Source organism: Caretta caretta, chromosome 2 (genome assembly GCF_965140235.1).
Source record: "Caretta caretta isolate rCarCar2 chromosome 2, rCarCar1.hap1, whole genome shotgun sequence".
Lineage (NCBI taxonomy): Eukaryota > Metazoa > Chordata > Testudines > Cheloniidae > Caretta > Caretta caretta.
The window spans coordinates 38,167,081-38,182,202 of record NC_134207.1 but is presented as its reverse complement, the minus strand read 5'-3'; the positions used below and the strand labels follow the sequence as shown (position 1 = coordinate 38,182,202).

The following is a 15,122-nucleotide window of genomic DNA, read 5'->3' as shown; positions in this document are numbered from 1 at the left end:
CAATAGTGCAGTCACAACCTACACCAACCTAAGGGTTTTTCCGTGAGCACAGGAACACCACCTCCCCAGACAAAGTTAGCTATGTCGGAGGAAGCATTCTTCCATCAACATAGCTGCAACTACACTGCGGGGTAAGTGGACATAGGGTAAGTCGACTACATTACAAGCGCTACAGTGGCACAACTATAGTGCTATAGCTACACCGCTATAGCGTAGACACTTGCTACAGTGATGGAAGGGTTTTTTCCGTCCGCGTAATAAATCCATCCCCTGGAAGGGTGGTAGCTAGGTCGATGGAAGAATTCTTCTGTTGACCAGTGGTGATGACACTGGGGCTTAGGTTGGCTTACCTGCATCTTACAGGGGTATGAATTCTTCACACCCCTGCATGCTGTAGCTAGGTCAGCCTAAGTTTTAGGTATAGTCCATGCCATAGCTACATTAGTTAGATATGTGTTTTTTTCACACCCTTGACTGATATAGCTATGTCAGCCTAACTTTTAAGTGTAGACCAAGTCAATGTGTGAAGACTTTTAGTTTGGAATAAAAGTAATTATGGGCTTGACTACACGATGGGGCAATGCATACTACAGGGATGTGACTTCTAAAGCGAACTAACATGTTGCACGTTAATTGGTCCATATAGACCTTGCTGGTGTGCTAAAGGTTCCCAAGTGTACAATTAATGCATAGCATATTAGTGTGCTTCAGAAATTACACCTCTGTAGTGCGCATTGCTACACCATGTAGACAAGCCCGCAGTTTGATTTGGCTAAAGCTAGTCTTTTACTCATCTGAGCTAAATTGACTTCAATCATTTTATTCTTAACTAAGACTATCTACATACCAATGTGTGCCAAAATAGCTAAATTGGTTTTAATTCACTCCTTTTATTATTTTTGTGCAAACTGTATTTATACCAACCTGGAACTTGATACTCCTGGTACACCGGACCATCGCTAGAACATGTGTCTATATAACGCGAATAGGGATATAATGCGGTCGCGGCCATGGATCCCAAATTTAAGCACTGTACAGTACAATTTTTTTGAGTATAGATGCAATAAATCGACTGCTGAGCGCTCTCCTGTCGACTCTAGTACTCCACCAGAACGAGAAGCGCAAGCGCAGTCAATGAGGGAGCATCAACTATTTACGTAGCTGAAGTTGCGTATCTTAGATCGACCCTATGCGGTGGTGTAGAAAAGGCCATTCTTTTGCTACACAACTGTCCAGCGCATCCTCCGGCCAAAAGACTCAGAACCCGTGACAGTAAAATACGGGTTGAATACTTACCTAAAAACACGACTTCCAAAATCCAGCTGCTTGATCAAGATGTTATCGCCATTTTTTAGCAGCACTATCAACGGGACTTGGTATGACAAATGATAGAAAGCGAATTGTCTGTCACCGATTTTCTGAAGAAGTTGACTATAAAAGACTTCTTTTACATTGGCGGCGATTCCTGGAATTTATTATGCGCTGAAACGATAAACCGCTAGTGGATGGTGGGATGCGAGAGTCATTTGGCCACCCGCTCCTGGAAGAAAATGAAGAAAGCAGATCACAGTGTGACGAGGAATTCGACTTAGAGGGATTTACAGAGGAGGAAGTTGAAAGAACAGACATGGAGTTGATGCAGGAGCTGTGCCAGCAACTGTCCAGGCTCGGGGTAAATGTTCTGCCACAAAATATCGAATCCTGGATAAGAGGCGATGATGAAGCAGAAGAATTTTGTCCCGTTGCTGAAAGTCTAACGGATGACCAAATTCTTCAGTACAACCAAACAACATTCCAGAAGCTGAAGAATTGCCCTTCGCCGTAGAAAAAGAAGAGGAAGATGAAGTGGACGTCGTTCTCTGCGACCGTAGCCAGCTTAGAGACTGCTTTGAGAGGGTTTGAGACGCAAGACGTTGAGCCTATAAAAATTATGCAGCTCCGTAGTCTTTTGCTGTTTGCTAAGCGGAAGCGGCACAGCAGCAAGAAGCAAAAGCCACTCACCGACTTTTTAAAGAAAAAACGAGACTAGTTTATTGTAATGTCGACTTTAAATTTCCAATAAAGCAATACTTTTTTTTCTCGTTTATTGTTTCCTTCAAGTGGGAGTTTATTTTCTAAGGTTTTCTATACTTTATGGATGTGACATTTACTGTATACAGTAATTTCATTTTAACGCGGTCCCCGCTATCACGCGGTACTTGGCATGGGTCCCAAATCCCGCGTTCTAGCGAGGGTCCAGTGTATTTCAAAGGTAAAAAGCAAGCAGAATAAAACCTTATTTTGGGGAAAGAAAACTAAAAACCTTTTCAGGCCTTCTTTACACATCCAAGAACCAAAGGAGAGAATAATTCCTGTATTTTTTCCCACCTGGGGGAGGGTAGGGGAGGGGAGTCATCTTTAAGCTTACTGTCAATATAATAGAAAAAAGTAAGCCCTGACATCCATGAGTTTGACATCCTTGGTCTAAATAAACCTTACCTTTTGTTAGACTATATTAATCTGAAGTTGCAAATACAAACTGTTACACTTGCCTGACCAATGCCTGGTGCTTTTCTCAGGTTCCCAGAGATAAAAGGCTGTTGTCTGTTAACAAAGTGAATGACAATCAAGAAGACCAAGATAAAAGGTATTGTATCATTTAAAATAATATATTAATACACTGCAAGTAAAAGAAACTTTGATCAGATGTGAATCAAAAGAATTGTTATGGCCTCTGACTTCCTTCTGCAAGATAAAAGAACAAAGTCTAGTGTGGGAAGCAACCATTACACAGCTGTACCTATTAAAAAAATTAAATGGAATTTTAAAAAAATGTGATTTGCAAAGTAATAAAGAATCCCAGTGAAGTTGTCATGTTATTTGAAAAAGTAAACCAGAAAAAAATATTGACATTAGAAATACTGCTTTTTTGGGGTAACAAAAGCTATGTAGTTTGGCTTCAGTAAACTGGTTTAGGTAGTTATACTTAGCCTAATCTCATCTCTGTCAGGGAGCAAATAACTTTACATAACACCTTCTTCATTAAAACTACTTTCTGTCAAACATTTTCTTCCCCTCACACCTTTCAGATTACAGCTTTTGCTGTGTCTGGAGTCAAAGTTGCTAAAGGGTCCTGTGTGGCAGGTTAAGAAGAAAACAACTGACTTTATTGAGACTCACAAGCAGGAGAGAGTGAGGCTATGTCTTCCCTGCAAAAAATAGGTATGTTTGTACATCGAGTTAGCTATTTCAATGTAAAATCCTAGTGGAGAGAAGGCACAGGTAACTTTTACCTTAGTTAGTCAAGATCATAGCTATGCCCCAAAGTGGAGTTTGTCTCAGCTAGTTACATAGAGATAAAAACTAACAGTGCCTTGTCTCCACTATGATTTACATAAAACTAGGTATCTTGATGCACAAAAAGCTCCTTTTTGACAGTGAAGACATAACCTGAAACTTCTTCAATCTGCATCTAGAGAGAGAATTCCACTTCCATCTGGCTCTAGAGAAATTCCACAGCAGGATTGGCAAAACGTCCATCCGACAGAAAGCCAAGATGGCAGTCATTTTCTCATCAGAGCAACTCTCATTAGTTATTGAAAATGAGAACAAAACACGAAGCAGCTGTTGGAAGCTGAAAGCTTTATGAATTAACCATTTCATGTGTGTGACAACTGCACATTATATGGATTTTTAAGGGCACTTTCATTAGAGATAGGGTGGTGCTGCTGAAAGCTACAGTGGACCTGCAACAATTACTGTCCTGCTCTGTTAGGATGGGATTCCTGGAAGTACTTCTTCAGGAATTACATCAGTAAACATGGTCACATCCCGTGGCTATCTGAAAGGGCAGATAGCAAAATATTAATCTCATTATTGACAATTCACTCTCTCTATTCCACATGAAAATTTTTCTACTGTCAGTAATATATATTATTTCATATAAAACCCTTGATGTTTATTTTGGCCAATAGGCTTTTGTATTGATCTATTAACTATGTATCCAAATAGTAGCCTAAGGAGAATGAAAACTAGGTCACACAGGATTTGTCATACTAGATGAGACCACTCATTCACTGATGTTTCAGAAGAAAGTAACCTTTCCTGGTCCTCAATACATGAAGAAAGTTTTGCATTGCGGGTGTATTTTCTTCCTGACTTCTGTAGCAATCAGCCCACTCCCTAAATGAGGAAATTTGATGCCAGTTTCTATAAGGACAATTCACAGGTTTTTGTTTGTTTCACAGAAATTGTCTTGGTACTAATGAATCTCAGAGTAATTTGAGTGGAGGAGAGAACAGAGTTCAAGTCTTGAAGACAGTGCCAGTTAATCTCTCCTTAAACCAAGAACATCTGGAGTCTTCCAAAAGGGAGTACAGCACAAGTGTATCTGGGAGCCCAACACCAATCTCGGTGACTGGAGTTACCGTGGTAAAGGCAGAAGAGTTCACACCAGTTTTTATGGCCCCGCAAGTGCATTATGTTAGGGGCGAAAACGAGGAGCACAGGGGGGTTATCTTCGAACAGACTCAGTATGAAGTGCCCAACATTGCCCCCCATACAAACTATCTCAAAGATGACCAGCGTAGTACTCCTGATAGTACTTACAGCGACACTTTCAAAGATGGGGGAACAGAAGTAAGTTTTTCATTTATGAACTAGTATCTTGGAACTCATTAAAAAGAATCATACAGTGTGACTTTGTGTTGGACAGCACTGAGCACAGTGGGGGCTAGTCCTTGACTGGTGTTCGTAGTTACTACTACAATATTAATAATAATAATAATAATAAATTATTAATAATTTATAAATAACACAAGCAGCATATTTTAGCTCTCTGCACAACAGAGGAGCAGGTGAATGACCGTGACCATCTTTAGTGAACTCAGCTGCTCCTCACAGTGCTCTTCTCTGCCTTCTGACAGCATAGGGGAACACCATCTTCCTAGATGGTAGTTTGGCTTCGTACCTATTGGAAACAATGAGAGGTGATGGGTATTTTTATAGAGGGCATCTTGTGGCCTCAGTCCCATTGAGAATAAAGTGGGTAGGGGTGGCTTATTTTGAAAGAGGGCAAGTTAACTATTAGCAGGCTGTAGCTTCAGTCCTATTCGCAACAATAGGAGATGGTAGCCATTTTGAAAGTGGATAATTGTTCATGAGCATCTCTTAAGGGGAAGAGTTTATCCACCAACTTCTGTTGATGAATACATTTTTTAGTTGTGAAAAGTAATGGCAAAAAATTACCATTAATCCTAAATAGTTCATTTCAAAAGCTATCTATTGCACCAGATCTGCTCATCAAGAAGGGCAAGAGGGGGAAATGGGTGGTATTAGGAGGGTGAAAGGAAATGTAGAGGTCAAAAGGTAGGGGGAAGATGGGGTATGTGGGTGGGTGTTTGTACAGAGGAATGTTGAGAACAGGAGGGAGGGAAGAACTGATGTGTGCTCTGGCTGCTATGCACTTCTCTGGCAATGCTAAGCAACTGTAAATTCAGTTTAATTGGCCAGTATGCTCTGGTTGCTTTGTGCTGCTCTAGAGTGCCTGATCCTAGAGGTTAAAATTTTAAAAATAATTTAAGGTTGATACTACATATCTTCAAATCACATAGTAACATTCACCTTTGGTTTCCTGATTCCTGTTAATGTATGAAATTATTAATAATTAAAAAAAACCAAGGAAACTCCCAGACAAAAACTACATTAAGATGGAGTTAAGGTTGAGAGTATGTATGACTCATTTAGGAAAAAAAGATTACAGGGATGTAATTATCTCCAAAACAAGTATTCAAACCCAGGAAATGCAGAATTAAACTTAAAAGAAATACAAATATGTTAAGGTATGGAAATGCATATTTAGGGCACCTATACAACCTGAATTCTCTCTGTGGTGACATAATGAGGAAATCTATTGTGCTTTTAAAAATCAGTTTAAACTAAACTGGGAGCACAAGCACTATTATGAATTAATTATAATTATATGGCTTCAACCCTTATGCTAGAAACTGGTAAATACCCTGTTGTAGGAGCTGAGGAGTAGTGTGCACATAGGCTTTCCCCTGGGTAGTTCATAGCACTGATCGCATCATCCCAGTACATGCTGTTGGAATGCAGCTGAACTTTCACAGAACAGTGAATCCATCCTATGAAGTGCTGTCAAACGGACAAAATTAACAAACTGGAAAACAAGAGCGAAAACATATATTTGCTAATACCTCAGTGACATCAGTAATATTTTGTCACATTTTTTTTAAAATATACTCTGTCATTTATATTACCAATTGAAAGTTAGGCATTATGCACTGTCTACTGTAACTTACAAACACGGCTCAAGCCTACCAACGTTCCAGCACATAAGCAACTTCACACATGTAAATATTCTCGGTACATTCAATAAAATTTATTCATATGAGTCATGACCCTTGTTTTTGAAAATGTGTGCAGGATGGGCCCAGTCCAGCTCTCTTATTCATGTGAACAATCTCTTTTAAATCAATGTGAATATTCATGTGAGTAAGAGCTATGTGTGTGAATGAGTTTGAGGGCCTTGGACCAATTGTCTCAAGTGTGAAGTGTAAGTTTTTAAAAAGTCATTTTTCCACCAACAAGATTGCCTCCCCACATTTCATTGCCCTATGCTCATCCATTTGTTATAAAAGTGCAAGTGCAGATACCTTTTAGAAAAATCATCTTGATGTATATTCTTTTTATCAGCCAAGGCAGAATGCAAGAGAATTATGTATAACATTCCATATAAATTACAGTACTATGATCATGATTTTTCATAATATTATAAAAGTGGTAATTTCTTCTATCTGATTGTTGCCTGATTTTAATATGGATTTAAATAATGGATCAGATTTTAAATTGTGTCTCAGCTGGATTAAATAAACTAGTTTAGTTACATACTAATTAATAGAAACTAGTTGTATTTATCTCACAAAAACAAGGATTAATCTTTTAAAATTGCTTATTCTACGGAGACATTCTTTGCATCACTATACCAAGCCATACTGAAAATATCACGTAAAATGATATAAAAATCAGACCAGTCAACTGCAAAGCTACAACCACTGCTGTGCTATGGTAAAAACACTCTGTAATAAACTGACATCTCTTAAACAGGTTTCAAGTCTTTTTATTGCAGAGCATTTTTATCATGGCACATCAATATGTAATAAACCATGAGTGGTGACAAAATAGTATAGTAATAATTAATAATCCATGAGATTATACCTAATGATCCATCAGAGAGGTTTTAGAAACAGTGTATTATGGCCACAAAAGGTAAACTGAAAAAGCAAGGATCTCATAGAATAGATAAGGATCTCTTATCATTTTCCTCTGCTCCATAATGTAGTGTATGGTTCTTTCTTCAATTTATGCAGTGGACATAGTTTTCATAATTCAGCCTCTTGATGCAATATATTTCACATTTTTCATCTATACCTTTTTATAGATCTGTTTTCATTTTGTCAAATGAATCTATTATTCTAATATGATCCTGTGTTACATGCAGAATACTTCCTGAGCCTGTGTCCCCACACCCATCCAAATGAGATGATACAATAATACGAATTTTTATGAGCCTCAGTGTGTGGGTTGTGGAGGACAATTAGAAATAGATTCACATAAACCCTCTTTAAAAATATAGGCACCGTAAAAGCTTTCATTTAATTTTCAGCTTAGGACATGCTTGCAATTGTGAGTCATGCATGTTATTACAGGTTTCTTCTAAACATCTGATAATGTAAGGGCAAGCAGAACACAAAAATACCTGCCACTTTACTGATATTGTTATAATGAGCTAGCTAGACTGACAAAATCCAAACACTTGGTGCAAATAATTTCTCTGTGTCAACTCTAGAAGTGAAACCGCATAGGGACTACTCAGGCTAATAGGTATTTTGAGTCTTAACTACCTGATAGTTTATTATAAGGGTTCCCTAACTAGAAAAGTTTTAATATGATCTTGTCAGTAATTGTAAATTTCTTTGTATCCAATAATTCCTTATCTATTGTTTGTTTGTTTTTTATTTGTATAACTTTTAGAAGTACCGCAGTGCATCAGTAGGGGCTGAGGAATACATTTACGAACAAACAGCAAGGTAAGTTACTCAAAGACAAATGGGAATAGATGGAGCTGGATTGGCCTCATATTAAAATATAGTATGGAGAACCCCACTTTGCCACCACTAGGGATGTACTGCTGGTCCCCTCCATTGCTCTGCACATTGGCTTTAAAATCTGACTAGTGTGTGTGTCTTCACTGAGGGCAGGTCTACACTTACTGTGGATCAACGCTGTGGTGATCAATCCACCGGGGGTCGATTTAGCAGGTCTAACGAAGACCTGCTAAATCGACCGCCAGTCGCTCTCCCGTTGACGCTGGTACTCCATCAGAACAAGAAGCATAAGGTAAGTTGACAGGAGAGTTTAGACACTGCACAGTGTAGACACTGCAATAAATTGACCTAAGCTATGTCAATTCCAGCTATGTTATTCACGTAGTTGGAGTTGTATAAGTTAGGTCGACATAACCCCGTAGTGTAGACCTGCCCTGAGTGTCAGGGCCTGATTCTCTTCCTACTTACACAAGCTTAAATCAAAAATAACTTTGCTTAAGTCAATGGCGCTGTACAAATGTAAAACTGGTGTGAGAGGAGAACCAGGCTCTTGGTACCCCAAGTACAGAGCACAGATTGCCAGCCTGCTCCTGGAAAATCTTCACTGCCTTCCAGGACGGGAGGATGCAGAGCACACATGTCTGAGGTTGTTAAATCAGCTCCCCCAATTTTATGAAATTCCCATTTTGTTTTGTTTTGTAACAATTGGTTGTGGTGATCTTTGTCACTATATATTGTGGTACGTTTCTGTGTATTTTGTATTATTTAATCTGGTGGTGTCTGTCACCACCCAGCTAAGTACTGCAAAATAAAACTAAAGTTTTGGAGAAATAACCAGTCATTGCTGTTAGCTACTAAATGCAGCAAAATGCATGCATATAAATGGACAAGAGCTAGATTAGTCATTGACTCATATTAGCTCTGATCCAGGAAAACACTTAAGCATGTACTTAACTTTAAGCACATGAGTAGTTCAATTTATATCAGTCAGACTATTCATGTGCAAAGTTAGACATATGCTTAAGATTTTTCCTGGATTGGGGCCCTCATGCCTGGGGCTTTTTTTTATGGTGTAGCTTTCTTAAGGCCCAGTCCCTTTCTGATGAAGTCAATGACAAAACCCCCATTATCCTCAATGGATCAGGACTGGGTCTTTAGACAGGAGTATATCTGCAGCATCAATGCAGCATAGTTTCCATTTCCTGTGTTGGGTATTTTTGAAACATAATCCAGGAGTGTTTGTATTGTCAGCATTTCTACTAAGGTGAAAACCTTTAGCATAAGAGCCAAGGGCAACTTCACGTGATAATTTACCATTCAGAAAGGAAATGCCTCCTCTCTGTGAATTATATAGCATTCTACTAAGTGTTCCATACCCTGTATATACAGAAATGAATGCTTCATATGAATAACATGAACATAACTTAGGGCCTGGTCCAAGACCCACTGCAGTGGATTGAAAGATTCACATTGATTTCAAAGGGCTTTTAGATCAGGCAGTTGATGAGATTCGAAACAGGCTTAGAAAGTTTTCTGAATAATAACTGCAGTTACATTTGCTAGGGTAAAAATGACAAGTGGTAGCAATGCTCATGCTTTAGGGCATAAACTGATTGCCAATTGGGAATTTGGAAGAAATTTCCACTGTGGTATAGTACAGGTATTACACAATTGGCCAGGTGCAGTATGTCTGGAATTTGGTTTTTTTTTTTAACACCTTCTGAAACATCCAGAGTAGGAAACTGTCAAACACAGGAGAACAAACTAAGGCACATGGACTATTAGTCAGTTGTACTGTGGTACTTTCTTGGTCTGATTTTGATTCACACTAAAATCCATTTTAGATTCCTTTATACACTGACTGATGTAAAGGAGCCTTAATGTCAATGAGAATCTGGCCTTCTGTGTTTAAAATACCCTTTTATCATAAACAAAATGTATACTGTACATACAGTAGTCTTTTCAAAACAATGCAAAATTTAGCACAAAAAAACAAACTTTTTTTTTAAACATTAAAACAGAATAAATTTTAGAGTAGAGTAACGTAATTAGGAACACCTTTAAAATTTAGCCTTCATTTCAAATTATAAAAATTACTACTAAACTATATTGAAACTAAACAGTTTCTGAACGTTCTTGCATCTGATGGAGGAAAGATGCAATGGAGGGTTTGGGGTTTTTTTCCATCTCTTTGGGTAAGATTTGAAAAAAAATTCTTGTTATTACTGAATTTTGGTTGTTTTTTTATTTGGTGGCTAAAAATAAGAAAAACAGTGTTTTGGTCTTTGCCTTATTTCCTTTTCATATTGTCAGAGGCAATGGTATGACATCAGAGTTAATTTCTTTTAGACTAGAAATTCAAGGACACCATAACCTTTTGGTTTAGCATGTTCTTGCTTTTGGCCCTGATTCAGTAGTGCTTAAATGCTTTGTTGAATTCAGACCTTTGAGAAGGTATTATTTTTTTCAACTTGTGGCAATATCCTGTAAATGACTCTTTCCATCATGGTGTCTGTAAAAGTATTTTGAAGGGAAACATTTATTCAGCAAGTTTTACTATAGTGTGATGGGGATGAATATACTGAATTGTCGTAATGCAGCGTGGTAGGTTGCCAACAGACAGTGTTCTGTGAAGAGTGTATGTAGGGAAGGAGTCTATAGGACAGAGATTTTCAAACTTTTTCATAGTGTGCACCACAGATAAAGGTGCAGTTTCTCATATGGAACATCTCCCCTTCCAAAATCCTAATTCCCATACGATGACATCACTAATGTCTTGTCTTTTATTTTTTCTAATTGTATTATTCATCAATTGCACGACCAGAGAAATCTAGGTATTCTGCACCATCGGGTTCATTTCTAAAGATACCCTTAAAAATTAGATTCTAATTTGTCTTTAAAAAAATTAACCCAACTCTGCTATTCCCCTTTCCCATCTCCTCGAACAGTAGTCAGGAGTCTTGTTCCTCCCACACACCATCGCAGCAGCTTCTGTGTTCCTCTCATTGGACTCTTCTTCCTGTGCCAGCTGCAGGTTCAAATGTTCATAGAGGCAGCTTAGCTCCCCTTACTAGCGGTGAACCAATCTCTATTCCACCTATTAGTCAGCACTCTCATCACTGGGGTGTATATAGAGGCCCATAGTTGACAGTAATGTACAGAGAAACTAAAGAGACAGTCTCTGCCCAAAGAGGCTTATAATCTAGCTAGTCTATTCTTAATGAATTCCAGATTTGATGGATTTAAAGGAAGAGCATTTTAGTTATTGAATCACCTGTCTCTGTTTTTACGTATTTTGACCTTTTCCCATCATTATTGCTATTTAGTTTCCTATTAGTTTTATGCCAATACCATCTGTACGCTTGTGAAATGTATAAATAAATAAGGACAAAAAGAAAAGGAAAAGTCATGGAGATTGTTTGATCTCTCTCTCTCTCTCTTTCTCTCTCACAGCAGCACTTTTCAGTATACTCTAGAAGCTACCAAATCTCTGCGTCAAAAGCAAGGGGAAGGACCAATGACCTATTTGAACAAAGGACAGTTTTATGCCATTACTCTGAGCGAGACGGGTGACAACAAGTGTTTCCGACATCCCATCAGCAAAGTCAGGGTATGGCAGCCTTTGCTATACAGAACAGAACTCTGCCGTAACGTTCAGGGGTTGCTCTTGGTTTGTTTTATTTTTCTTGTGGGAACAGCAGAAACACTTGGCTACAACACCAACAGAAATATGGGGAAAAGTTATCAGCTATGGATATGTGCTGTATATTTTTTAGTCCTTTTTCAGTCCCATCTCATGAGCTGCCCAGTTGAGTATATAACTGTCTAAGGCCATGATTCAGCAAGACACTTTCAGCACGAGTACTCCCATTGACTTCAGTGGAACCATTCATGGGCCTGATTCAGCAAAGCACTTATTCCTCTGCTTAATTTTAAGCACATGCTTAAATTGCACTGACATCCAATGTTAAGCACCGGCTTGAGTCCTCGTGGCCCAAACCTGTGAGGTGCTGAGTGAGCTCTCCTAGCTCCCACTCAAGTCATGGGAAGTTGAGGGCATTAGCAGCTGGCAGTATTGGGCCATTAATTTACTAATGATCTGTTTTAAAAATCAAATCAAGCGTGGTTTATGCATGTGAGCTGTTTTATATTCAAGAAGAACGCAACCTTTATGGAGATTCCCACCTTGGAAATCAGATTTACAGCTTCATCTCAGTTCTCATCTTCTGAAGCAGAGCTGTGACAATCAAACTGTGGTGAACACACTGGGCTCACCCAGTAATCTTTCAGATTAACTGGTGATCACCCATTAGACTTGAAATGAAAAATGAGCCTCAAAGCTGCTGCCCTGAGAATGGCGCTGTCCCCTGAAGCTCAAAGTGCAGCAAGTAGGTGAAGCAGATGAAATACTACCAGGCTGAGAACGCTGTGGCTACTGTAGTCCAATCTCATTCGCAACATGGTTTTCTTGCTGTGTGTCAGAGACACAGTGGGGGATTAAAGCAAGATGAAATAAATCTGTTTATTGAGGCTCTTAGATGATTAGATCTCTTTAAGGGGTTACCAGATTTATGACATAACCCCTTCTGAGACAGTTTGGGGACAACCCTCAAACCCTGCTAGAAGGGAGAAAATATGAATATAATCCTAGACCAAATGCCTGTTGCAAAGTCAATTGCAGTTAGCAAGAGGCTATTCAGCAATGTCATTGCACTAGATCAGGTCCAAGGGAACACCATAAATTGTGCTCTTTATCTCACACTTGTTTTGGGAGACTTTACATTCAGAGACAGCCATTTTTTTAAACAGTTTGGTGATTCAAGGTGGGAGGCTATTTATGGGGAATTTGTGTGGATATTGGGAAAACCTTCTTCAGCTAAGAACAAAAAGAACACATTGAAGGGGCTATTTTTTGTTTTCTATAATTTCAGGTTACTTTAGCATGCAGCATTTGTGATGCAGACAGAATTTTTATTAAATGTGCTTAAATCGGCAAGTTTTTTCCTGAGCTTTTATGACTACAGAGTTAAGATGTAGAGTGAATTTACAATTTGTTTTGGTTTGGTTTTTGGTATCACCTAATTAGAGCAAAATGAATCCAGAACTTGAAATGTAAATTCAAATGAGTAAAAAACCCATATAGCATTGTGGTAAAAATGAAAATATATGCAAGACTTCTGACATAGATGGGTGCTTGGGACTAAGGCAGTGGTCCCCAAACTTTGGAGCGTGACCCTCCCTGGGGTGTGTGTGGAGGAACGTTCAAGGGCAGAGAGGGAAGGCTACCCAGCCCCACTGCGCCCCCAGCTCTGCTCCGGCCCAGCCCAGTCCCCTGGCCACAGCTCCTGCCTCGACCCCAGGCCCACCCCCAGCTGCGCCCCAACCTCGGACCCCTTGCCTCTTTCCATGCCTTCACCTCTCCTCCCTCCCCGGGGAGCCATGGCTCCGCTCTCAGCCCTAGCTTCTGAGGAGAGGCATGGCCAGGGGTAAGAGCGGGTGCTACTCTGAAAAGTTTGGGGACCACTGGACTAAGAAATATATAAAGTGGTATATCCACAAATGCAGACAAAGAACACTATTTTTTAATGACTGCTGCTCATCACATATGAAAACACCTGTTTGAAAGTAGCTCAAACATTAAACATTACAGGCTGTAGTTTGTCTGAATTGTTGACTGTTGCAGGCACTAAAATACTGCTTTTTTGTTAGGGTGTATTTTCAGCTGTGTTAAATCAATTTGTGGCTATATATTTTTTTAAACAACAAGAAAATTCACAATGATATTTCCTGCTGCACTTCTGATTTTCCTGCGGTGCTGTCCCCAATCCTGCCCCCCACCCCACCCCACCCCTCCACACTTAGTTGATTGCAGCATTATAGGAACTTTTTGTGTACGTTTCTTTTACCCAGAAGAGCTGCTATCATACCGAGCATATCATTCCTACTTTTATATAATCTTCTAAAGGCCCAACGAGTCCAAATGACTTATTCCAAGTATCTCAGTCAGAATTAGAATCTGGGATGCTTTTGCTTTTGAGATCACCACTTTTAGCAGTATGAAACACAGCCCTCTTACATTTAAATACTCAGTCACATTTTATTCAAACTCCACAAAAACCATCATCATTGTCCCTGCTTTATTTTTAAATTACCTTTCTATTGCACACAAATATTAAATGCATCACACATGTAGGGCGAGAATACAAAACACTGAATGGTATTCCCTTCAAGGGCAGATTTTCTAGTGGCAATGGAGGCAGGTGGACGTTTCTAGTACTTAGGCATCTCAGAATTAATTAAACGCGAGGTACTGCCAGTAATATAGTCTCCACTCCCCTTTTCTGTAGAGTGTGGTCATGGTTGTATTCAGTGAAGATAAAAACCGAGAGGAACAGCTGAAGTATTGGAAATACTGGCATTCTCGGCAGCACACAGCTAAACAGAGGGTCCTTGACATTGGTAAGTGAGTAGTTTTAAGAATTTATATTCTCCTCCATACTCCATATTGAAATGTAGAGAAACACAGCTTGCTATTATGTGAGGGAATAGAACATTCAAAGAGGGAAATATCAACTCTGTAAAAGGTAAATGCAATTTATATGTGAACAGCATTGCAAATACTGTACAAAATTACCACAGGTGGTAGAACTTTTTAACACCCGGACTACCTAGTGATTACAGGTCAAAGCTTTGTGACACAACTGTTAGCAATTGCTCAGCCCTATTGAGAATTGGGCTAAGGGGAAGAGGATGCAACAAAAGAACCAGTGAAAGAGCTGTGCTGTCATGTGGGACTCAGAGAATATCATGCCCACAACTCCTCCATTGATGGGAAACCTATGCCTCATGCACTCCAACTCCTCTAAATGGGGAAAACTCTTCTCAACAGAAAGGATGATACTTTGGGAACTTTTCAAACCTAAACTCGTGGAATGTCCCAAGCAGTTTTTTTATTTGAATGTCTAAGCTGTCCCTCTGTTTCTAGATAGCTCTCTTTTAGGGCTTGTCTATGGGGAA

At 39.2% G+C, this 15,122-nt stretch overlaps 1 protein-coding gene across 3 annotated transcripts in view; it reads left to right on the top strand.

Annotated features, from left to right (window-relative positions):
• GRHL2 (grainyhead like transcription factor 2) overlaps positions 1-15,122 on the top strand; it is a 106,568-nt gene that overhangs the window by 31,565 nt on the left and 59,881 nt on the right. For 2 of the 3 annotated variants that reach the window (XM_075125022.1, XM_048841383.2), the window contains exons 3-7: positions 2,559-2,626; positions 4,227-4,617; positions 8,032-8,087; positions 11,559-11,715; positions 14,453-14,564. In XM_075125022.1, the coding sequence (XP_074981123.1) occupies positions 2,559-2,626; positions 4,227-4,617; positions 8,032-8,087; positions 11,559-11,715; positions 14,453-14,564 (784 nt within the window). The remainder of the gene's footprint in view (positions 1-2,558; positions 2,627-4,226; positions 4,618-8,031; positions 8,088-11,558; positions 11,716-14,452; positions 14,565-15,122) is intronic. The other variant, XM_075125021.1, reaches the window with a different exon arrangement.